Raw genomic sequence first — 27543 nt, 5'->3', positions numbered from 1 at the left:
AATAATATTCAACTATTATTATTGTTATTATTATTATTATGTAGTAATATATTGTTATTGTGATAATAGTAAAATTTTAAATTAAAATAATTATTTAATGTGATATAAATATATATTACTGTAAAATTTTAAATTAAAATATAATTGAATGTGTTAAAAATAAATATTTTGAAGAAAATAAACAGTTTGCGATACTTTTGTATGTAAATATTATGATTTAAATTTGATATGTCGATGTAAATATTCATTTATCATTTATTTTAGTATAGTAATGGCAAAAAAATTACATATATTTTAATTTAGATGAAATTAAATTTTTTATACTCGCAATCGTCTTACAGACAAATGAATTTTTTAATATAAGTAAATAGTTAAAGAACAAACAATGTATAATACTTCTTATTTCATATTATTAAATTATTTCAATCTTAAATAAGAAAAATTAAATTAAATCTATTTATTTGTCTACAATGTAATGAGTACTATTTAAAATAATATATATATATATATATGTGGCACTGTGTTTATGCCGGCCTATTCATTGTTTGCGAATTCATTCTGAAATGCACCCGCAGAACTTGAGCGATGTCTTTCGGATTCACTCTAGGTGGAATAGGATCGAACACGGGAATGGGATTATGGGCATGTCCCCCAACCTCTCTTCCCTAGAGAAGGCAGCTCTGTTGGGATGGGATTATGAGTATGTTCCCCAAACCTCTCTTCCCCAGAGAAGGCTGGTTTGGGATGGGATTACGAGTCGGTTCCCCCAACCTCTCTTCCCTAGAGAAGGCTGGTTCGGCTCTGACATCCAATAGAACATTATTTGGGTATGTTAGAAGAGTTTTTCCCCTGTCAACCCTAGTAGTGGCACTTGGAAGAGTGTTGTCTACATATGAAAGCCCTGTAAAATTTGCTTGTAATCTGGATGGTGAAATCCCTGGCGGTGACTGAATGGGTTGCAGAGTAATCCTTGATAAAGTCTGATCTAGCATATTTTGCATAAGGTTTTGTTGCTCACGCAACATGTTTTGCATAACCAGAGTATGCTGGTTGTTCAATTGTTGAATATAAGACACCCAATCGGCAGGTACTTGTGGTGCTTCCCCTGCATTCGGCATAGCAGGTAGTGAAATTGTTTCCCCCACTGGTGTTGAAGCGACTTGGGGCTGTGAGCCTGCCATATGGATCCTTCTAATGATTCGGCCGGACCTCAGTCGTATAAAATTCTCGCTTGACGTAGGATCAGCAATCTTGCCTTTCTCCCACTGTGGTCGCCAAATTGTTGATGCAATTTTTCAACAATAAAAAGTAAAATCCGAAAATAGAAATTATCTTTGAATTTGATAAAATAAATGTTTGAGATTAAGAATAACTAGACACTATAGGATACATAGATAAACTAGGAAAATAAATACTACATACTGAAAAAGTAAATGGTGATCTCCAAAAGCAATTTCTTGAATTTGATTGTCGATTGAAGATGATTTGTCAGAACAGACCCGAATCCTTAAATAACCCCTTAAAGAAACGGTTTGAACCGTCGTCTGGTCGGTTACAGCAACCGCTGTCAACCGCCACCAGGTCCTCCTATGTTGATACGTGTGTTAACCGACTCACCAACCGCTCTCGCCAGTTACATCACTCAACTGACTCGGCCGACCGCCTCTGAAAACCTCACCGCCTTAAATGGGTGGCTGGTCCGACCGGCTACTCAGCCGTCCAAAATAACCCCTGACTCCTTAGGCGGACTGCAGGCCAACCGACCAATCCAGATAGTAACTGGTAGTTAGACCAAACGACTCATTAGTCGCCCAATCAAGCGACCACCATCTGGTCCCTTCAATCGTCTGAACAACCATTCGTCCAGACGATTCGTTGGTCGTCCAATCAAGCGACCAACTAACTGCCTTTTCAAGCGACTGAACTACTGTTTGACCAAGTGACCGGCGAATCGATTAGGCGATTAACAGGTCGCTTAATTAAGCGCCCAACCAATAGACCCTTCATTCGCCCGACCAATTAACAGACTTTTGACCGACCTCCGTATCGATCCTATCTTCGCCCGACTTCATCTTGCCCGACCTATATGTCGTTCGACCTGGATGCATATCATTTCCTTCATCCGTCCTCTCATTGCCCGACTTCATTTCGCCCGACCTATATGCCGTCCGATCTGGATGCCTATTATTTCTTCCGTGTCTGATCTTATCATGTCCGACCTCCGTGCCTGACCTTATCATGTCCGGCCTCAGAGCCCGACCTTATCATGTCAGACCTCCGTGCCTGACCTTATCATGTCTGATCTCCGTGCCCGACTTTATCTTGTCCGACCTCCGTGTCTGCCGAATCATCCTTCTTTGCCCGACCTTATCCTGTCCGACCTCCGTGTCTGCCGATACTTCATCTTCGCCCGACTTTTGAGCCGCTTGGCTTATATTCAGACCCATCCAAAATCCTAATGCCATTATTATTATTATTATTATTATTATTATTATTATTATTATTATTTGTGCTCAACAATATATATTGAAGTTTATATTATTATTATTATTATTATTATTATTATACTATGTTTTTTACATTAACTTGTATTAATGGTATATAATATATTTTTTTATATTATATAAAGATATTTTTTTTACGAAAAAATTTATATTATTTTTATCCGACTTTAAGGGAAATATTTAATTTTTGCAGTGCTAATTTTTTAATATTAATTATTATATTAAAACATAGTATAAATCAAGGGGAAAAGGAAAAAATATTTTTATTAGTGTCATATAATACTAATATTATGATATTTGTACAAAAAAATTACAAAAATACAAGGATATTTCAAATGTTAAATACAATAACGCAAAATATAATATAACCCTTAGAGGCGGGCAGAATGAATATTAATTGTGATTTTATAAAATTTTGCTTTGAAAAAAATTTCCAACACATTTCCTCAAAAAAATAAAATAATATACTACATACATTCATTATTTTTATATTATTTACACAATTCTCTATACGTCGAATAAAAAATTTCTTTTCAAACCGAAATACAAACAAACACGCCCTAAATTATAACAATATATGAATAAATTTTGAGATTATAAATTATTATAATAATTAACATGGTGTAAAAATAATATTTTATTCAATATATTTGATAAAAATAAATGCGTTTGCTTGGGATTTTGATTTTTTATTTTGATTTGAATAGTAAAATTTTGAATTTAAATAATTGCGTAATATGATATAAATAGTAATTGATATGATATTTTGAATATAAAATTATTTTTATTGTAATGTATAAAAGATAAAAATAAATGTGTGATTTGATATCTTTTGAAAAAAAAAAATCACGAATACAAGAAATTAAATTAGTGTGTTTGTTTTGTGAAATAGTTGAAAATTAAAAAAAAATATATATGTGAAGTATAAAAAAATTGCCTAGAGAATATAAAAATAATGAATGTTGAAAAGTATTGAATTTATAAATAATAAATATAATAATATGTTTAATAAATCTTATATACTCTCTACGTTTTACATTTAAATCTGTTTTATAACAAAGTATTCATTTCATTTTTTTAATAATTGTATTATCTACATAACATTACAAATGTCTTTACAACTTACCATATATTACACAAATATCATTACATTTATACTATATAATACAAATAAAATATTTTTAGTCATTTCTACTATATATTTCACTATATATCAATATAATAATAATATACTTTAAATTCCGTGAAAAAAAAAATGATATCTATTAAGAGTCGGAGGGAGTATGTAACATATTTACTAACTCTTACGTACGTAATATATTTTATTACAAAATTCATTAAATCTCATCAAAATAAGAATAAAGAAATTTTAAAGTGGAAAGTTACCAAAAAAATTTATTACATATATTCCCAATAAAACCTCTTTAATTTAATGGAACTTTTCAATGTAATCCAAATCCCACGCCCTTTTAAATGTGGAAGTGTTCTTTTGGCAACCATTTTTCAATTTTATTTTATTTTTCACAAAATATTATATTTAAGTTAATATTCAAATAAAAAAAACTAAAATCAATTATTTTAAAAAACATAAAATTCACTAACCAACATTATTCTAATTAATTTAAATTACAACATTGAATGAAAGAAGGTTTTGATAATTCTTGTAAGATAAAAATCACAATCCAAAAACACACATTTGTAATATTTGTCTAATACGATTCAATTGTCACTTTTATAATTACATTTTCATTCAAAATTTAATCTTATAAGTGTAACATTTTAAATTTTAAATTCAATATAACTCATGTGAATGGCACGTGCTGTCTATTTAGAGCAAAACTTAAAGAGGACTAAAATGTGGTTAAAATATTTATGTAATAGAATTGCAATTTTCATAATTTCATTTCATCAACTTCCTATAAATAAAGTCCCTTGTCTATCATTCTTTCCACACCAAACAATATATACAATCAAAACCCTCTCATATAAATAATAAATTAAAAATAAAAATATAAAATTTAATTTCTTTTCTCCGAGTTTAAGCTTATTCGACAATGGCATCGGAATTGATTTACAAGGAAGAAATAAACATGGCAGTCCCGGCGCACAGGGTTTGGAAGGGAATTGTCCTCGATAGCGAGAACATCATTCGCGAAATCATGCCCGAAGCCATCAAAAGCATACAAGTCCTCGAGGGAGATGGCCGTGGTGTTGGAACTATCCAAATCGTCCATTTTGGTGAAGGTACGTAATATTATCAAAATTACGTTGTGAGAAAATTGTAAATTTTGTTCTAGAAATATATATATATATATATGTTTGTATATATCGATCATTTCGCAATATGGTTTTGTTACTAAATTTCACTGTTCATTATTTTGATCCTAATGGCGAGAATTACAAACTACACAAGTAATTAAAATCGAAATTGTGAATAATTGAAACTTATATGACTATTGTTGTTGAGATACTTTATATTTAAATTTAATTTAGTACTCCCTCCTTCCCGCGAGGTATGAATCTTTTTATTAGGGACACGTTTTTTAGGTAGTGTAAATTAATAAGTTATTAATAATAAATTATTATGTTAGTTTATTATTTTTTATATGAATAATATTATTGGTATTTTAAAAAAGATTTAAGATTAAATATCTCGAAAAAATATATGTAATATGAATATCATTTTGTAGATAATAAAATTTTATATAATACAAATAAATAAGTTTTATAAAAAATGAGGAGTTTTAAATATAGATAAAAAAATTATGTTAATTGAGGAGAGAGATAGAAATAAAGGAGTTTTGAGTGGGTTATACGGATAATATGTTATAAATTTAATTAAATTGATTTATATTTGTTAAATATGTTTAAGATTGATAAAGTTACCAAAAATGGAAAGGAGCGGGGACTCTGGGAGTATTTGTTTAGATTATTCTTATTAGTTTACTTTTTAGATTTAGTAAGCTTTAGATTATGAACTTATCAATAGATTTAGTTATTTTGTCTGTTTCATGTTGTCTATATATAGCCTCTTATTTTGTTGATTAAATGATACAATCTTTAGCATTTCCATAAAATAATTTTAACTACATTGCGATAACAAAAAGAAAATACATCAAAATAAATATATATATATATATACAACTACCCATTTTCTCTATATTTACACACAATATGGACTTCATAAATTTTTCGATTATAAACAATAACTTTTCCAATTATAGATTTGTTTACATGGATATTTTCTAATTTTTGTCATTATTTATTAACAGTAATTTTTTTAAAAAAGTCATATCAATTTTGTTTTTTCTTTCTTAAAATATTATATCAAATAGTTAGAGTTTATTTGATTTTGATTCAATTTTGAATTTCAGTTTAAACAATATTTTGATATGATAGTTTGTAAAACGAAATAATGAATCTTTATTGAGATGATTTTGGTTTGATATTGAAACCAAACACACCCTAAGTTTTCTAAAATTTCAAAACTTCCAAAATTTCTATATAATGTGTAGTGAGTCCCATGAAGACCTCGAAGCAGCGAATCGACGTGATAGACGAAGAGAATTACATATTCCAATACACGGTACTGGAAATCGAGGATTTCGATGGGCTAGTGGACTCAGTCAAAAAAGTTATAAAGATCGAACCGGGAAGTCATCCGGAGGGGAGATCAACGGTGTATAAGTACACCAACACATACTACACCAAAGGGGAGCAACATCACAGCGCAATCAAAGACCGGATCAAAGACATTGCCAAGAAGAGCGAGACAGCCTTCTTTAAAGCGGCCGAGAACTACCTCTTATCACATCCCGATAAATACAATTGATAATCAAATCGGATCGTATATTAAATAAGAGATGGCGCAAGTGCGCGCGTGATATACTTAGCTTGTGATCGACTTTCAAGCCGAGTCCTTATCTTTCATGGGCTCAGGACGAAATAAAAATAGAACAAAATCTTAAAATTGATGAAGCATTAAAAGTATTTTTTATGTGGCTTTTTTTTTTTTTTTTTTTTAAGACTTTAGGATGTGCAGAATAACCGTTCACCCAAAAGTTCGAACTGTTAGAGAAACGTATCATTTTGAATGTGCAGAATGACCGTTTTACCTAAAAGCTCGAACTGTTATTGAAATGCATCATTAATATATTTGTCTGCAAACAAGAGTCCCCAACATAAGAGATAATAGTGGATTGATATATGTAATTTTGCGAGCGAAATTAGCGTTATATACGACAAAGGTCTACACGGCCAACAGGTAATTATTATCTATTGCAAACTTTGAAAAAAAAAAAAAAAAATTAAAAAATGTTACATTGATAAAGTTCAATTAAAAATCAGACCTTTCATATATACTCGTCACACATATAAACAAAAACATATGAACGAATTTGATAATTTGTTAAATTTTCAGGTGTGTATGTGTAGATACGTACGTTTGTATGTATGTATGTACAGCGAACTCGATCGGCGCGCTACACGGGGGCGTCTAATTGTAGTGCAGGATCCTTCAGTTGTACATTTGGGATCTTCTCCGTCTCCTCCTCCTCTTCATTCAAATCCTGCAGTCAATTTCGTGTGATTCTTACACGAGTTGTATCGAAGATTAAATGTGTCGAGGGCTATTAAGGAAGAGAAGTTAAACATACATCTACCGGCACTGGGAATAGATTTATGCTGCTTGGATTGAAAGTTAAGCCACTGCATAACACAATGTCGACGGCACATTTATCAGATACAGCTAAGAGTTGTTTGAATGAATCTCGTTTATGAAATTAGGTTAAGAGATGAAATCGGCGTAGAGGTAAACAACAAGTGTGTACCTGTGAGACAGTACCAAACGCCACACGTATGGGACGAAGAATTCCTCGGGATGGTTCTCTTGTTCGTAGGTGAACCGTAGTTGAGTAAACATCTAAACAGAAACGTATATAGACATTAGACTATAGATGACAACGCAACACACAAAATATCAAAGGTGTGTTTCTTTTCGGTTTCTATCTATTTTACTATTTGGACTTCACATTCTCCGAAAAAAAAAAAGTCCTTACGCCTCCGCTAAACTTATGCATATACTCCCTCCGTCCCCCAAATTTATTCTTACTTTTCTTTTTAGTCCGTCCATTTAATTTATTCCATTACTAATTTGGGCAAAGTCAACGAATCAACTTTAATTATTACCTTTCATTCAACACTTATTTACAACAAATACCACTGACTTTATTACATTCTCTCTCTTTATTTAATTTAATTTTTAACTAAATTTTCAAAAATACCCTCAACTACCTATTATTTTTTCAATAAAATATTCATTTTTTTTAAACCTCGTGCCGAACCCAAGTGTGCTAATTTTAATGGACGGAGGGAATACTATTTATAAAATCCTACTATACTAAATAATACATCCTCTGTCCCACTTCAAAGTACATTTTTTACTATTTTCAGTCTCACTAAAAAATATCTATTTCTTATTTTACCAAAATATCTTTAATTTTTACTTAAATTACAAATACATCATTACATTACACATACAATTATTTTACACATAGTCAGACAAAAATGTCAAAAACATCTTTCATATTTTCATTGACCAATAAAATACTATTAGTTCTTACTCTACTACAAAATCCCAAACTGTTATTTAGAGTGGGAGGATGGAGTATTTTTATCAATTCCTTGTAAATTTCATATAATACCCCCAATTTATTTTTTACATACCCTACTTCAACATTAAAATAACATTATTTCTTAGTCTCTATGCCCACATAAAACCACATAAAATTTCCGGAGAGAGTATATTTTTTCCTCTTACTAAATATCACAATATTATATAAATTAAAAATTCAATCCTCTAAACTCAATCCAGATCGGAAAAGAAACATTAGTTGATTCCATACCTTCATCCCCTCGCCTCTCCACGATCGACAGTTGTTGATAATGACGTCAAGTACTTTCTCTACCGACCACTCTCCATCCATTTTCTGCGCATCGATTCGGCTATTGAAGAAATCCAAAACCTGTAATGGAAGAAAGTATAGTCAGCGATGGATCATTCATTATAAGTAAATCTACTCATGGACTAAAAATATTAATGTCTGAGCACATACCAAAAATATGTTGTCCAACAGCTCATTAAAACGTGGATGGTTTTTGAAAGGTAGAAAAACTTCTTGTCGGTGCATAATTGCATAAACAACCTGAAAGTTACATATGTCAATGACATAAAAACATAATAAAATTAACCATATCTTTTAAAGCTAATCAAACGGTTCTATGATACCTCTGGGTTCCGTGGCAATGCGTAAGTTAGAATTGCATTTATTATCTCCAGAACGAGCCTCAAGAAATCAGTATAGATATGCAGTTCGGCTGTCTGCGAAATAGAAAAGGATTGTCAGTAATATTCTATCCTCGTCAAATAAATTTAATCGGTCATGCTATAATTATAAAAAACTTCATTACAGGGTCCTCCGGAAGGTTGTCTCCTCTTAGATCGCCATCTGGTGCATTCATGTTGTCGTTTTTAATCTCCGCTAATTTATTGTACCTGAAAATTTGAGATGTTTAAAAGAATAAATCACATTGTGAATGTCAACCCCGTACGGAGCATCAATAATAATTGAGAATGCTGATGAAGGTGTAAAAAGGCATACTTGCGCGCAAGCATATCAAAAAGGCTAACCAACCGCTGTGCTGCATATGAACTCAGCCTATAAACATGCGGTGCCATATTTGCCAAAATCGCAAGACAATTTGTATGTAGATAGACATCCTAGGAACAATAAGAGCGTTAAATTGATAAATGACCAAATAATTTTTTTCAGTATACTACGATCATAGCTTCCGCAGCCATATGTAGCAGCAACATCCATATTTGAAAAAACAATGACTTAGCAAAAAACTTGTAATTTGCTGAGAAGAATATGATTACGCTCCCGCCACAAAATTAGAATTTAAGAGGGGGGAAAGGAACATAAATACATAATCATGGGCGTAACCACAGTTCCAAAATTTTCATGTAGAAGAAGATTACCAAACACATGTAATGGTTTCGAGAAAATAATTAAATTTGCCAGGCAATGAATAAAAAATAATAGTGATAGTAAAGTATAAATAAATAAACATACCCGCAGCTTAGAGAGATTGTACTTCACTGTTCTAATTAAAATAATCACCATGAGGGAACCTAGAGAAGTCTGATTAAGGCGGCGTTCTTGATACCATGGAATGTTGGGAAGCATCTGGGAGAATAAATACCAACTCAGAGTTCCCCTAAAATGTATTTAATTAATATAGGGAGAATAAAACAACTTTACCAGTTTATGAATGCTGGAGTTGAAAGAAGAATCTTGGCTCAGTATGAGAAAGATAACAAGCACCATATAAATATGATTGGATGTCCTACTCGAGGCATTATACAGTGTCTCCAACATGGGCATCAACTGTTCATCGAAAAATAACAAAGAAAATGAGAAACAAGTCTGGCCAGTTGGATTATACATACAGTTCATACCAATGAAGAATATAGAAGGCCATTAAAAACAATCATGATCTATTCCTCTATGAAAGGGAGAATCGATGCAGATTCCACTTGTACAATGACATTTTCAATAGGATATATAGGTTTGTTTGCTTGTGTTTTCGATTTTTTGGATTTGAAATTTTCAAATAAAAGATAGGTGTTGGATGTGTGATGTATTTTGGTAGAAAAATCTTTTTCGCTATAAATAATGTAGTGCAAAAATGGAAAAGAAAATACAAGTGAACACACCATGTTTTTTAAACAAAATGATAAACATAACGTCAAGTGAAACATTAAGTTTCGACAGTAACTCCAGCTTCTAACAATTTATTTGAATAAGGTTCAGGGTGAAATTCTGAACTTGGGGGTGGGACGTTTCGGCAACAGGAGAACAAGGAGAAAACACTGCTATTTATATCCTGCCACCAAAAACTTCTCTTAAATCTGCAACAACCAATTACATTATACAACACCTTTACGAAGTAATGAAACTTTTGTGTTTGGTTGGAGGTTTTTGAAAGATTTTCGCTATTCATTAATTTTTTCTCCCTAATAAACATCAAATCAAATATTTATTTTTTATATTATATTAAAAAGTAATTTTACATCAAAATATCACATCAAATATCACATCACATCAAAGAACATAGACGTTTCTAGTCATACCAATGTATCTAAATCTGTTCGCACCAATACGTATTCCAGAAAATCTGAATTTCCATGCACCAGGGAATAAAGCAACAGAACAGAGGTTTCATTGGCCAAGCACCTGGAAGGAGAAAAATGGATTGGGTAGTTAGAACTACTAAGGAACCAAAAACATAACTTTTTTTATGCTCTGCAATTGTTAGCAGTGCACAAGGGGATCGGTGATGTGCACAGAACTACCCTGCAATTTTCAACATTACATTCTGTTTACTTATGCTTTTAAACTTATTTTGTACAAATTCACCAGAACGATTCTCTCTAATATATATCACATCCAAAACCTATTTTCATTTAAAATATTACATCAAAAACCTTTTTTATTCAAAATGTCATAGACAACACATCTTTACGTCACTTCAAACATCTATTATCTATTCTAACTTTTTATTATTTTCAAACCAACCCAAACTCCAAAATATTTCCAGAATATATTTAAACACACCCTTTGTTTTTTATAAAGACAACTTATTATATAAAGACAACTTTTTATGTGAATCCTATAAAGGAAAAACTATACTTAATCAATGCTAATGCAAACAAAAGAAAATGTAAATCAAATAAAAGAAAAAAGCCATGTTCTAGGCTCCATCAAATGTTGTAGGAGAGGTCAGACTGCTAATCACAACAGTATAGTAAACACTAACCAAGCTCCTCCAACCAACGTTCGTAGAATGAGCTTTCATATTATTAAACAAATTGTATTGGTTTTACAATTTTTATTGGTTTCAATAGAAATTATCAATAAGATCCAATGATCAAACTTCACAGAAATTAACAATAAGAATTCAATTTCCAGTAGACATAAGAAAATTAATCACTTACATTCCGAGTGTATCAAAAAGAGAAGCAAATGGTAACCGCACAAGAGGACCACTGTGTGCATTTCCCTCAATGTCAACGCGATCAACTGCAGTCAAACCACATCCACTTTAGCAGGCTAAACTATAATCAATTAATATAATAATTATAGCATTGCAGAAGATCATACATTCAACATCTCGAGCATTTTCTACAGCTTTCCGAAAAGGGTTTTCAGAAAAACATGCTTCTTCTTTTGGGAAAGACTCTGAACTGGTGTTGTTACTTTTATCCTTGATACCTTCCACTGAAATACATCTATAGTAATAACTAAGAATCAGCAAAACAATAAGACTTGTTTCTGATAATCGACTCTTTGAAGCTTCACCAGCTGAGCTGACTAAGTAGTTAAAGGGCAGCAATACCCAGTTTGCTGCAAGTACAGATAATACTTCAGTCAGGACGATAGAGATAAAAAGCAGAGAAAAGTTCTTCTGAACAGCAACAACAATCTGGATACAAGAAGAAAGCGATGGGTTGCCCTCTCTAAGTTGAAAACAATAAAAGGGAACCAGGCGTACAAATTCTGACACCAAACAAGTCTTCCTTCTATAAATAATCACTATAAGTTATCTCAAATTAGTTAATTGGAACACACCGATTCAACCAAAAATCAACACATCCATACCACATAAGAGTTAAGAAACATGGAAACAGAACAGATGGATGATGAATTTTGCAGCAATACCTGCTACAAAACTAACTCTTTTAAGAACACCAAGCTGATCTCCTTCAGAGATTATTGTAGAAGGCAAAGTATTTAAGGGAAACTGCATGTAGTTGAGTACTAACTTGCACACAACCAGATTAATCAGTGTGCTTTCCTGCGGAAACACATCAAACACCAACCAATTAATTGGAAAAGAACTGAATAATAATTAAGCTTCTGAAGTCATTTGACATTCACCTGGCCCATTGCTGCATCTATGAAAGGATGTACATCACTTGGACCTGGTACTGGCCCCGAGAGAAGCTGTGTTGACATGGCTATTAGTAGGAAGTTAAGAAGCTCTTGATGCAGAAGATGCGTCTGAGGGCTGCATATAACAATTCAACTACTGGGATCATGTCACACGAAGTATTAATGTACATATTGCACAAGTTACAGCATACCTAACATCAACTTTGCCAATAAAGCTAAGTGCACTGAACATGATGAGATCTTCAATACGTTGACCTGCTTTGAAGATAAAAAAGATACTTGAGGATCAAAACAAGTAGAATGGGATTGTGGCAAAAGAATATCATAACTGAATTGCAATAGTGATTTAATATATATGATAGTGTAACAATTTTTTTAAGTGTAGTTTTAAAATCTATACCACTGCAATTTGTGAAAATATACCCATCTCTAAGGACTCCAATGATACTAACATACTCAGCATTAATATGATTAAGGGTTGCATGGCTCACCTCACCAATTTATTGATTGATCACCAAAGATTGCAAAGAAATGAAATAAGTACAGGTTTCTGGATTTCTAAATTAGGGAAGCACGAGCCAACTAGTAGCATCATGTAGTGAATGTCACTAAAACTGAGAAAATATCAAATTGTCAAGCAACAAGCTCAGTAACTAACAATTATTTAAACCAGTCACGACACCTCACTCTGACATTCCTAGATGACATTTGAGCCTAGTAAGTTTCAATAGAAACTTCTTCATACAAGGTAAATGCATGATATGTAAAAGAATTTCTTCTGGTTCTGAAGATTTTTTCTTATTATAGAATCCATGAATCAATTTTTTTGCCTTATAAGGATGGCATAATTAGAAAGGGTGTTAATGACAAGAATCAACAAAAATTTCCACAGGATAAGAAGAATGATGAAACATAAACAGAGATAGGTAGGCATGAAGAAATTAAAAGTTGGTGTCAGTAACTTAAAACCAACAATTTTGATTGTCCAAAACTTAGACCATTAAGAAATAGAAAGATTATAGATAAAGCAACAACTAAAGTGACTGTTAACGATTGAAACAAAAATGAACTTAACATAAAATAGATAATTAAAGCAATGAAGCAATGCCTAAAGCCACCATGAATGTGTGAACAATGAGAAAATCGTTTATAAACATAAATGTCAAACCTTTTGAGAAGTTATTTGGAATAGACTCGGTTTCATCCAGAGATAAGTACAGTTCCTCAAAGTTGTCGCTCTTAGAATTCTCAATCAGATACTTCAGAAAGACAGATGATACAATTAACCCATTAATAGCTTTTGGGAAAGCAAGAGATGCGCCATCAGATGTAGAAACACACTCTTGCAAGCACCATGCTAGGTGAATCAAAATCTTCGCTAGATGCCTGGTTTTATAATTATTCATGGCTGCGTGCAAATAAAAACGTAAGAAGGTCAGCCCAATGGCCAATAGTAAACAAATCTTAGATGATTGTGAAGAATTCAAATGCAATGCTATGACAAAGCAAGTGGTTTAATTCAATGATTTAGGAAATACTAATCCTAAAGTCAAAAGTATAAGAACAACTATTAAAATGGAAACCCTAAAACCATTGAGTCCACAGAAGAAACTACAAATGTAAATGCAAGATTGCACAAATCTTTGTACAAAACCAATAAAGTAGACACTTCCAGCTATCTTAGAAAAAGACACTTTCAAGGTTTTGCCCCTCAACAAAAAACAAAATTGTAATGTTGACCAAAAGCTAGGGCACTATAGAAAGATAAGAAAGAAAACAATATACTGGAATTACAGATATTTTATTTCAAAATTGAATTTATGTGATTTGCACAGCCGAACACAAATAGGCACGTAGGCAATTACAGCAAACTCTACTCATAAATAACAGCAATCAGATTATCATAACTTTCCTCAGAACTCAATTTCTCCTCATATAAATATATGTGTACATATATATATATATATAGATGTTTCACTTCAAGCATTTCTATAAAACATAATGAAAAAACTCCTACAGGGGTGTTTCTCAAACAAAACCTCAAAACTAAAGACACTCAACGAGCACGGGATCAATGAAATTAAAAATCTTAATAACAATGCAACATCAAAATCCACCTATCCAAACAAAATTTGCGTAATTAAACACCAATCAATCAAAGTCAAATTCAAACCACCACCGCCAACAACACACGAATTCACCATAGAATACAAAAACAACAAAATCAGTAAGCAATTAAACCCCAACAATAGAACTACAATTCCAGTGGCAGAGAAATCTAAATAATTACAAACATAGAGACAATAGCAAGTGCACTGACCAAGTAACTGGCAAGCTTGGCGAACGCGATGAGCCTGCCAGCGTAGGTCGAGAGGAAGCTCCAGAAGCTTCTGCCAGTAATCGGAAGCGAGGGGAAATGACTTTTCCCCGACGAACTCTCCAATTAAGTACTCCGCCGTAGCTTGAGGGCGCGCTCCGCCGCCTAATCGCGGCGTTGATGGCACTCCGCCCATTTTCCGTCACCGTAGCACCGACAGAGACGGGAATTTTCGTGTAATTGGGCGTAGGAATGCGTCTGTAGCAATGTGGTTAGATCTGAAACGGGGAATACAACACAACTTAGAGAACGAAGCTTTCAACGGAAACTTTAAAATAAATATATAAATATATAAATGTGTGTATATATTTTGGGGGTGCTTTGGATTTTGTGAAACGACGACTCCATGACGGTATACATTACAACTAGATAGGAAAGACTTCTGAATTGACGAAATTGCCCTCCACTTGTAGTGTCGGTATTTTTAATTTATTTTCTTATTATTTACAATAAACAAAAATTAAAAAAATAAATATTTTCCGTTTAGAACGAATAAAATAAGTTTTTCGGTCCTCTTAGAAAATTTTTATTTAAATATTTTCCGTTTGGAACGAATAAAATACGTTTTTCGTCCTCTTAGAAAATATACATATTTCTATTTTAGAACGTCCCATTATAAAGTAATAATTTTATTAAATATCTCATTTTTTTTACAAATACCATTATAGTGTGTTTATTTTGAAGATTTTTCCCGAAATTCACTATTCATCTAAAGGATAAAAATATCATTATACTAGTTTTATCTATCCACTATCGTTAAAATATTAATATTTTTTAAACTCCACGCTAAAAATAAATGTATACTTCTTACTTGACCGAGAGAGTATTAGATTTGTGAAAATGGGTTAACGGAGCGAGTTGACCCACAATTCACCCTAGTCTGCAAATCAGTGGGTTGTTTGCGGATCAATATGTTGCGGAGAGTGGACTAAACTTTTATCAATTCAATCCAATGGCGAGCTAAGCGAGCTAATTCGCAAGTTTTTTTATTGTTATTTAAATTTATTTTATTTTATTTTTTTAGTAAAAAAAATATATTTTTTTACTTTTCTTTTATCTGAATAGTAAATATTTTAAATTCATGTTTGGTGAAATGACAATTTAATCACGGGAGTAAGAAATTGGTAAAAATTTAGATAGACATGAAAAATATTCCACCGAAATTAGAGAAGAATTATAGGTGTGATGTCATTGTGTACAGCCGGCTGGCTGTAGTGTTTTTACGGGAGTCGGTGCTGACGTGGCATCATCCACGTGGAACATTGAACAGCAGAACTTGGTATCTGGTCCGTCCATTCATAATAACTTCAGAATTCTACGCCACGTGGACGGTGGATGCGTTGGCTGATGACTGTGTCACTGCCTACGAGGTTGAGTTGGATGCAGGACCCACCTGTACGACGTCGTTTAAGGTATTGACGGTGATAAGTTTTCTTTTTTTTTTTACTCCCTCCATTCTGAAAATATGGGACTATTAGTATAAATACGAAAATTTAGGTAAAATATAATTATTAAGTAATTAAAAATTGTATTAGTAAAAGTAATTATTATGTAGTAAAAATAATTATAAATTAAAATTAAAATAAGTAAATAGTTTAATTAAAATTAAAAAAATTATAAAATTTAAAATTTAAAATGCGATTAAAGTACATAATTATATTTCCAAAAATAAAAAGGACAATTTATGTGGGACGGACGAAAATAGAATATAGGGACAAATTATATGGGACGGAGGGAGTAATAAATTATACTCTTTTTCGTCCGGCTCTAAGGATCTCATTTACCATTTGCGTTATTGTACTTAACATTAAAAATATTCTTATAGACAAATGTCATTATAATAGTATTACAAGACACTCATAGAAATATTTTTGTTTTTTACCTTAATTTGTACTATATTTTTATATAATAATTAATATTCAAATATCAAGACGGAGGTAGTATAAAACTTCATTTTGTTTTAAGTAAAAATACACAAAATATCATGTGTTTTATTTATTACGTAAAATTCTTTTTTGTTAACTTAAAATTTGCACATAACACTTTCTTTGTCATGTAGTTCTAAATAAAGACATAATTATGCATGTTTTATACAAATAAAATATATAAATTATTTAAAATAATTTTTTAATAAAAATAAATAAATAAATTATTGATCAATTATTTATTTATAATTTTTGTAAAAATCAAATAATAATGTCTCCAAAAAAACTATCAAAAAAGAAGAATTAATCAATTATTTTATTTATTTATTTTATTCAAAAAAAAATATTTAAGATATTTTATCTCTTATATTTGTATAAAATGTGCATAATTGAGTTCATATTTCCAATCAAATATAAGTTTTAAACAAATATTATATTTTGTGCAAATTTTATATTAACACAATAGTTTTTCACAGAAAAAATAAAATACAAGATGTTTTGGGTGTGTTTGTTTGGGGGATTGGATTGGATTTACATTATTCATCCAATTTTTTTTCCCCAAAAATATCAAATCAAACACATATTTTTCATTTTTTATATTATACGAAAAATCAATTTTATATTCAAAACATCACATCAACACCTATTTATATCACATTATATAACTATTCAAATTCAAAATTTTTACTATTCAAATCTCAACTCAAAATCCAAACCCCCAAACAAACACACCCTTTATACATTTTTACTAAAATATAAAACGTATTATATAATTTACTTTTTTTTAATATGAAAATCCGCTCGTCACTATCCTTCAACTGTGTGTTGACTAAATTTTCGTTCGAAGTTAGCAGTCTGTAAATTATATTTTAAAAAAAAAAAAAAAAATCATTTTAAACTAAACATGTATAACGCAAAACACCATTGCTTTTAATTATTCACCATTGTTATGACTTTAATTTTCTTTATATATATTTTATCATTTGATTATTACTACTATTTTAGTATTATTTTTTTAAAAAATATATATATATTAAATGAAGAATTTAATCTAAAACCTAAAAAATGTTCAAAGGAGCATATCTCAAATTTAGGTTATATATTGATGAAGGTTATTTTAATTTTTTGGAAATAGAAATGCACTATGTATATAATTTTTAAATAAAAAAAATAGTAAAATATATTGAATAAAATAAAATTATAATCTATATTTAATTTTATTATAAAATATAATATAAATTCAAACAAACAAAAACAGATTAAAATCTTGTAAGTGTGAAGGTGGCAAAAGCTGCTTGTATTCTTGTAGGTTTCTGATTATAAATTAATTTTTTCATAAAATTATTATATTAATATTTTTACATTTAAAATCATTTTTAAAAGTTTTATATTTAATAAATAATTTTTTAAACTAAAATATTATTATACTTGCATTTTTATGTTCATGTTATTTTTATTTCTTTATTCATGTTGTGAAATAATGATTGGATATATGTTTTAAATAGAAAAAAAAATGTAATAATTTATGAAAATTAAATAACACAAAAAAAAACTAAACAAATCTTTATTTTTTATTGTATTTTTTTAATTTTTTTAAAAGATAAAGGGCTTGTTTAGTTTTTATTTCAAATAAAAAAATTTATTATTTTTTTCGTACTATTTTCAATAAAAATATACTATTTTATTTTACAAAATATTATATTAGAATACTATTTAAACTAAAATTTAAATCACTATCTCAATTTCATATCAAAATCAAACAAACCCAAAATATTTGATTTGATGTAAAAAATAAAAATAAAAAAATAAAGTAACAATGGACCATAAATACAAAATTAAATGTGTAATCATGCTTTCTTCATACGCACCATTATCAATTTTGTCCCCATTTTGGAGAAGGTATTTCTAGCCCCTCAAGAATTGATACATTGAAATTTTTTAAATATGGACTTTTATCATATATCAAATTTATCAATTTTTTATATCAATATTTACAGTATAGTATGCATGGTTGATATATTAAATATTTTAAAATGGTATAGGTATATAAAAAAAAAAAAATTTTGGATGACGTGGAAACCCACAACCGCTATCCGAAAGTACGCATCGAATAAACCTCCGACCGAATTTAATACCCTGCAAACCAGGCCCGACGAGAAAGTGGTAGCGGATAATATAACGGAATTTAAAATATAAATTTGAGAATATAGAGAAATTTTATTTTTATCAAAATAATTGAACATATTATATGATGTATTTGTATATTTGGTGCTTATAATATATATCTTAACATTCAACCAATATATTGAATTAATGCAAACATCTTGAGGATATGTGTGCATGTATTAACAGACACAAAACTCAAATACATGAATAATAAATTTGAAATATATCATTTTTTAAATTGTACTGTAATCAAGCAAGTAAAATAGAATAATTCATATATGAAAAATACTAAATTATCATACATCTCATTTTGCCAAAACTTTAAAATAAATTGCATGGAAAAGACATAAAATCATTAGTTTCTTAAAGTAAAACAAAATAATACTAAAAGAGATCTCACACAAAAAAAAAAATTTCATCCAAAACAACAAAGAATTAAGGATTAAATCAACTTTCAACTTTCAGATCTCAATCAATATTTGTTGTCTAATAACTTCTCTTCTTACAAAGGTTAATAAATACACTCATTTTGCTAAATAACACCAAAAAAAAAAAAAAAAAAAAGCAATATATATTTCATATTTTGTCTTAGTAGTAAAATGTATGAAATAAAAGCATCTTAAATATATTTTACTCCAAGAATTTGATGATTATTGATATTATATTGGAAAGTCTTGTATCAAAAGTGATAATAGGAGTTAGAAAAGAGAAACTCACTTAACAATGTCAGATGCACTCCATGGTACATCGCTCTCATTTTTTGTAATCTCCTCTTCACAACTTTGGTAGGATGAAATTTCAAGTGAAAATGAAAATATCCTTGAATGAAAGCACTATATACTAGTCTACCATAGTGAGTGCAAAAAATACATAAAAATATCTACTCAACAAAAAAATGCAAAAGAACTTGTTAAAGTTCTTACGGACATGTAGTATCTGATGGTAAATGCAATGGAAAAGAATATACTCTCTCCGTCCCACATAATTTGTCCCTATTTTCTATTTTTGTTCGTTCCATATAACTTGTCCTTTTTATTTTTTGAAATATAATTATGCACTTTAATCGCATTTTAAATTTTAAATTTTATAGTTTTCTTAATTTTAATTAAACTATTTATTTATCTTAATCTTAATCTATAATTATTTTTACTAAATAATAATTATTTTTACTAATACACTTCTTAATTATTTACTAATTATATTTTACCTAAATTCACGTATCTACGATAATACACCTATATTACATGGGACGGAGGGAGAATAATTCTAGAAAGTCATAAGATGGTTTATCATCAGCCATTGTCAGTTGAATCATTTCCCCCAGCTTATAATGCAAATGAACAAACTAAACATCATTAGGAAGCCAACATAACTCATTTTAAAATTTCAATTTTATTAAAAGATAGACTAATCATAATATATATTTGAGGTTGGTGTAGCTCTCACAAAATCAAAACTTTTTTCTTAAATTTTTTATTTTTTAATAAAAATAATTATATTAATTAACATAATTAATAGGTTACTATTAATATTATATAGATATTATCAATATAATTAATAAGTTACCATTAATATTGATATAATTAATGAAATTATAGTTAACAAATATATTTGTTAATATTCAAATTTTTTTATTTTTATAATTATTATTATCATATATATTATATAGATAATTTAATATATTTATTATGGAATATATATCCATATATTATATTTAATAAAAAAAATTATATTAATTAATATAGTTAACCCAACTACTTTTAATATTATATAGTTATAATTAATATAATTAGTGAAATTATAATTAATAATATATATTAAAATTTAAATTTTAATACTCTCTCCGTCCAATTGAAAGGTTACCATTTTCCATTTTCGTTCGTCCCAAAACAAGGTTATCATTTCCTAATTTAGTAATTGTACTACCTACTTCACATAATAAATATCCTTTAAATTTACAATATATTACACAAATACCATTATTTTTATATTATACAATACTAATAGGAGTATTTTTGTCTTTTTTTTAATACAATCTAATATAATACTTAATATTCATAAATCTACGTGTAAAAAGCAAACGCCACCCTTGTTGGGGGACGGAAGGAGTATATTATTATTATTATTATTATTGTATATAAAAGATATCAATGTAAGTTTGACACTTGATATTTTTTTTCTTATTGTTTCAAAATTTTGATAAAATTGTTTTATTTAATTATTCATAATTAATAGGCATGATTGTCTTATTCAATGAAATTATTGAATAATGAATATATTTAGGCATAAATTGGGGTTTGAATTATGATGACTTTTAGGGTGTGTTTGTTTGGGGGTTTGGATTTTAAGTTGGGATTTGAATAGTAAAAATTTTGAATTTGAATAGTTATGATGTGATATAAATAGATGTTGATGTGATGTTTTGAACGTAAAATTGATTTTTAGTATAATATAAAAAATAAAAAATAGGTGTTTGATTTGATGTTTTTGGGGGGAAAAAATGGGATGAATAGTAAAATTTTGTAAAAATCTTACAACCGAACACATTAATGCATTTATATATATATATATATAAAGGGTCTTATTCATTGGTTGTTTGATAATGTGAGGTTTTGAGTGAATTTGTTTTGTAAAAGAAAAATAATTTTTTTCAATATAAAAATATTTGTTGTTGTATATTTGCATTTTGTCTTTTATGTCATATGTTTATAAAAATGTGTTTGTTTGTGTTTCTATATTTGATTGTTTTTTTTTTTTTTTCACTAACTAAGATTGTATTTATTTATATTTTCTTCACAATTACCATTTATATTGAATCTATATAGATAAAGAAAAACATAATGGTCTTACTATGAGTATTTATATATATATATATATCTCTTATTTATTTTAATTTTGGAGAAGATTGTTTTTAAAATATTTTTATAGTATTTTATGATTTTATTAAATTAATTTTGAATTATGATTTTTTTTATCATTCCAAAATACCATCATCTACTCTTATTTATTTATTTTATGTTCCCTTATTTATTTCTTAATATTTTTTTATTTTTTTTGTAATTTTCTTGGATTCGGATGAATATTTATTAGAATGTAATTATGAAATTTTTACGATTTTTATATTTTATTGTTAATATTTTATGATATTATTGTCTTATACGTGTGACAATATTTATTGTTCGATTATGGAGAAGAAATTCATATCAAATATATCAATTAATGGAAAAAAAAAAAAGAGTTAATAACAAATATACTTATTTTTTTTTATATTTTGGAGTTTTTCTATATTCCTTTAGTTTGTTGTTGTTGTGTATATATATATATATATATTCTTTTTATTAGTAGCACTTTTATACTTTAAAACTCAACTTAAAATAATATATTTAATATTTTTGAAAAAAATTTCATATTACAAACAAAATCATTTCATTTAAAAACATTGGGTGAGCAAAGTCTTTGTGTCTCCAACATTGATTTTGATAGATTCTAAACACATCTTATTTATCTATTTTAGAATATAATAATACAATAGACCGTCGATAATAATTAAAGATTTTTAATAATACATATTCTTATGAGATATACACAAAAATAATAAAATTAATTTACAAAGTTGTTTAATCGTACAATGTATGGTTTGATCAGAATTGATATTCTTTTACCTCTCTCACTCTTACTCTCACTCTCTCTTCTATTATTATTATTTATTATTAATTTTTCTTTTTTGCTTTATTTATTTATTTATTTTTTGCTACTTAGTAAATTGGTATATGATGATTATCTTAAAAAAGAAAAATGATTAAAAACCAAATAACACAAAGTTTCTCACATAGAAATAATACAACCAACAAAATGAAAATATTTTATCCATAGACAAACAAACATAATTTATCATAGGCAGCCACTTGTGCACAACATAAGTCATTTTCCATCAATACTTAGCTCTTAAAAGTCCCATTTCAGATTGATTTATTTGTGAAACATCTCATCATCAATTGATCTTCTTGACAAATGTGTCGATATATTGTTTTCTGCATATTTGAAAAATATAAAAAATTAAACAATGAATTCATAATTTTACATTACCCTTTAATTTTCCACATGTAATTCTTATTTGAAATATTATGTGTACCTTTCAGGAAGATGTTCGTTAGACCGATTATATGGAGTGCTTATAAAGTCATCACTGTGAAGTATCATAATCTGTTTTTTAGAAAAAAAAAAAAAAAAAAAAAAAAAGAGGCATTTTTAGTGAATTTGGATATGTAAATATATGTTCTTTTATTTATTATTATGCAATATCCGTAATTCTCTCTATAAATACTATTATTCAACCCAAAACTCAAAACCAAATTCAAAACGAACACACATTTGATTTGTGTATTCATGCAAATATTACCTTGAAGAAATCATTTGAATCAGTCGTAGAACGGTGATAGATCCCGGCAGGCAAAATGATCATGGCACCTTTCTTCAAACTTATGCGGATCCAAGATTCATCACAGTCTCGCACATCATAATAACCTTAATTCAAGTGATAAGTAAACTTTAAATCAAATTAGTAATTGTAACTTATAATATAATAGCGACGTAGATTTTAAGACAATACGTGTTTGTACAATGTGCACCCTCTATTTATATTATCGAGTTATTGCAATAAGAATATACCATAGCCTTGTATATATATATATGAAGATAAATAAAATCGAATCTTGAATATTATTAACAATACTTACCACTCCCGGAAATACAAAAGCTAACCTCCTCAAATGTATGGAAATGTTCTTGATACAATGCTTCGATTGTTTCAAGATACTTTGAAAATTTTTCGGGATTAATGTCATAAACCTCCTGATCAAATAATATTATAAAATTGTGTTAAAACATTGTGCATCACAAGAAAATGACTCTAAATTATATTTTTGCACCATATGATTATATCCACGAGCTTTTCGTATTTCTTTCAATTCCTCGTCATTTTCATAATTGTCCGCATCTAATCTCCAAGTAAGCACCCCAAGCTCTGAAAGTTCAACAAAATAAAAGAAAAGCTCGATGATTTTTTTACAATGGATCGTTCCATGACTTAAATATGAACATAAATAATATATATATATATATATATACGTAGAGAGAGAGAAGAAAAAAAAAAAATTCTTGCACAAGCACACCTTTGAGTTTTTCTAATGGGACAAACTCGTTGGGAGTTCGATGATGAGGAAGCCTTTGGTCCATATCGCTATTATCCATGTACCACGCTTGAATGACATCATCCTATACAATATTATCAATTTCATGTTATCTAGGTTGTCTCTAAGTTACCATATGTATGTCTATATAATCGAGTATTTCGGTGTTAACTCTTCATCCGGTTAGGCCAATTGCTTTTCTAAATCGACTAGTATTATATATATATATATATGAAGGTGAATTTTTTATTCAACAATAAGAAAGAAAATTGGAGATGAATTGATCTATGTAGCGATATTTCAAGATTTCTTACAACTCAATTATGATTTTAGAAGTTTGTATCATATTCTATCATGATTTAAAAACTTCACGAGTCTCCGTACTTTAGAAAATATCGCATAGAAATTAGGTGAGGCTTTCTCATACTTTTTAAAATATCGGACAAAAATAAATAATTTTTAATGTAATATTTTATAAGAGAAAATTAATATTTTTATAGGGGATTATTATGGTTGTAACATCTAAAAAAATATATAAACATACGATTTCATTTCATAAAATATCACAACAAATCACCATTTAAATACAAGAAGCGACTATAAATTAACCAAACACAAATTTTCTGAAAATCATCTCATAAACAATCGTGAGTATATAAACACAAGTTTTTATAAAAATTCTTTACGTCGTGAGCATATATTATAGCAATAGTTCATAATAGAATCGTGGCAAAAAAGTATTTTCACGAAAAATGACTGTTAATTACAAATTTTTTGTCGCTACAAAAAAAAACAATTTTTTTTTTTTTTGTAGTGACATAAAAGATCAAAAACACAATTCGATATGTAATAATGTACAAAGTAAAGAAACAAAAATGATACCTTTATAAGAGAAACCATCGTTTATATCTCTCTCCCTCTAAAGGTTTCTTCGACAGTTTTTTTTTTTTTTTTTTTTTTTTTTTGGCTTCGAAGAAGCTAAGGAATGAATAAATGGATTGGATTGGATGAACCTTAAATTATAGGGTTGGTTTGGACTTGGTAATAATTTATTTTTTTGATATTAAATGATAAAAATAAAAAATTATCTATCCCAGTTTGATGAATAATACAATCAACTTTGGACAAAGATAAATATATTTTAGTATGTAATAATAATAATATATGCCTCTTGTTGTCCCGTGTTCACACTGGTTAAATCATTTTTTATTTTTATTTATTTATTTATTTATTTTTGTAATTGTCGCGTGTTCACACTGGTTAAATCAATTTTTTTTTTATTTTTTTATTTATTTATTTTTGTAACTGTCGCGTGTTCACACTGGTTAAATCATTTTTTAATTTTTATTTATTTATTTATTTATTTATTTTTGTAATGGAATCTTTCTTAGAAGCTCAAACAATGATGAATGCATAATACCTAGGGGGGTGTGTTTGTTTGGGGCATTGGATTAGATTTCAATTGTTCATTCTATTTTTTTCTCCCAAAAATATCAAATTAAATATCTATTTTTATTTTTTATATTATATTAAAAATCAATTTTACATACAAAATATTACATCAACACCTATTTATATCACATCATACAACTATTCAAATTCAATATTATTCAAATTCCAACTTAAAATCCAAACCCCAAACAAACACACCATAAGAGTATTCCAAATATATAAATACACGGTTTAGGTGCCGACGGATTAAATCAATATAGTGTTGATTTAATTTATTTATCAAAAATATACAAGCATACTATACATAAATAACAATATATGATAATATAATATACAATACATAGACAGCATATTATAATACAATAGGGTATGTTTGTTTGTTGGTTCGTGTTTTTGGGTTTCGATTTTTTAATAGTAAAAATTTGAATTTGAATAATAATTTGATATGATATAAATAGACGATGATGTAATATTTTGAATCTAAAATAAATTTTTTATAGTATAATAACAAAAAAATAATTATTTGACTTAATGTTTTTGAAAAAAAAAAAAAACTTGAATAATATAAAATTCACAAAAAAACACAACTTATATTATTAATTTTCAGCGTAAATATACATATATATTAGAGTAGTATACTGACTTTGGGCAAGTCAATACGGTGCAGACTTGACTCTAACCGCGGTCATATATATACATTTATAATTTACACTGTTTGTTTGGAAATTTTGGAAATTTTATATAATTTATTAAAAAATAATCTTTAAAAAAGATTAAATCAAATATTTATTTACTATTTTTTATATTATACTTAAAATTTAAGGGAGCGAAACCTAATAGTCGAACTATGTATGATAAACAAGATCTAAAAGCGTTCATGATTTCACGATCGCAAGCTCGTCCTCACACCGTCAAGTCATTTCTTACAAAACATGTTAATATATATATATATTTTGATGACTTGGGAACCCGCAGCCGCTATCCGAAAGTGCGCACTGGGTAAACTCCCGGCCGAAGCTAACTATAATCAACACCGTACCGTAATTACTATCATTTTTTTTTTATGACGTGTGAACCCGCAGCCACTACCCGAAAGTGTGCACTGGGTAAACCTCTGACCGAACCTAATATCCTGCAAACCATGTCCGACGGGACCTCACGGTCACAAGTCCAACCCCTACACCACTAGACCATCCCTTACGGGATATAATTACTATCATTTTTTTTTATGACGTGGGAACCCGCAACCGCTATCCGAAAGTGCCTACTGGGTAAACACCCGGCCCAACCTAGTAATTACTATCATTATTAAATATTATTCATATGGTTCGAAAGTATTTTTAAGGGAAAAAAAATTAATACTAACATCGATTGGAATCTTCTCAAAAAACAATATGCTATTATTATTATTATTATTATTATTATTATTATTATTATTATGTTTATGTTTAACAAATTGTCAATTACAAAGTCTATCTTGTGCTCTTTAACAATGCAGTTAATTATAATGTATTTATTTAATTTTCTAAGGCTTTTAATGGTATGTTTGCTTGGGGTTTTGAAATTTGATTTGAAATTTGAATATTAAAAAATTTTAATTTGAAAAGTTGTATGATGCCATATAAATAAATATTCTGAATATAAAATTAATCTTTAGTATAATATAAAAAATAAAAAATAGGTATTTGATTTATGTTTTCAAAAAAAAAAAAAGAATAATTGAAATTTGATATAGTTTGCTAAAAGAACACACTCTACATATACATAGATAGTGAGAATTACCCCCCGTCTCATATAACATGTCCACGTTGTCGTTTTTGTCCGTCTCACATATCATGTCACTTTCCTTTTTTGGAAAATGATTACACACTTTAATCTTATTTTAAATTTTTTAATTTTTTTTTAAATTTTACT

General features: G+C 28.7%; 3 protein-coding genes across 5 annotated transcripts; 1 reads left to right on the top strand and 2 right to left on the bottom strand.

The window, feature by feature from the left end:
* Nucleotides 1–4558: 4558 nt before the first annotated feature.
* LOC127248090 (major strawberry allergen Fra a 1-3-like) lies at nt 4559–6336 on the top strand. Its single transcript, XM_051270271.1, has 2 exons — nt 4559–4748; nt 6020–6336. Exons 1-2 carry the CDS (start codon nt 4559–4561, stop codon nt 6334–6336), a joined length of 507 nt encoding a protein of 168 aa, XP_051126228.1.
* Nucleotides 6337–6809: 473 nt separating this feature from the next.
* LOC127250441 (uncharacterized) lies at nt 6810–15176 on the bottom strand. 2 transcript variants are annotated; one of them, XM_051273728.1, is made up of 18 exons: nt 14841–15176; nt 13689–13928; nt 12712–12778; nt 12506–12635; nt 12287–12422; nt 11729–11971; nt 11563–11647; nt 10699–10801; nt 9827–9952; nt 9638–9751; nt 9164–9282; nt 8973–9057; nt 8791–8883; nt 8618–8707; nt 8408–8527; nt 7334–7425; nt 7160–7211; nt 6810–7072 (listed from the first exon to the last, which is right to left on the bottom strand). In XM_051273728.1, the coding sequence occupies exons 1-18, from the start codon at nt 15031–15033 to the stop codon at nt 6986–6988; spliced, it is 2175 nt and encodes a 724-aa protein (XP_051129685.1). In that variant the 5' UTR covers nt 15034–15176; the 3' UTR covers nt 6810–6985. The 2 variants fall into 2 exon arrangements, with proteins under 2 accessions (XP_051129685.1, XP_051129691.1); XM_051273734.1 differs by having other exon boundaries at nt 12712–12775.
* A 7608-nt stretch (nt 15177–22784) lies between these two features.
* Nucleotides 22785–25197, bottom strand: LOC127250075 (acireductone dioxygenase 3-like). Of its 2 annotated transcripts, none has more exons than XM_051273240.1 (7): nt 25060–25197; nt 24160–24262; nt 23917–24011; nt 23725–23839; nt 23388–23512; nt 23121–23160; nt 22785–23019 (listed from the first exon to the last, which is right to left on the bottom strand). In XM_051273240.1, exons 1-7 carry the CDS (start codon nt 25075–25077, stop codon nt 22958–22960), a joined length of 558 nt encoding a protein of 185 aa, XP_051129197.1. In that variant the 5' UTR covers nt 25078–25197; the 3' UTR covers nt 22785–22957. The 2 variants fall into 2 exon arrangements, with proteins under 2 accessions (XP_051129197.1, XP_051129189.1); XM_051273232.1 differs by having other exon boundaries at nt 23121–23191; nt 25060–25190.
* Between the last annotated feature and the right edge of the window lie 2346 nt (nt 25198–27543).

Source organism: Andrographis paniculata, unplaced genomic scaffold, assembly GCF_009805555.1.
Source record: "Andrographis paniculata isolate CXL003 unplaced genomic scaffold, ASM980555v1 Contig11END, whole genome shotgun sequence".
Classification (NCBI taxonomy): Eukaryota; Viridiplantae; Streptophyta; class Magnoliopsida; order Lamiales; family Acanthaceae; genus Andrographis; species Andrographis paniculata.
Note: the sequence above shows the minus strand (reverse complement) of the source record. Positions and strands in the feature narration are given on the sequence as shown.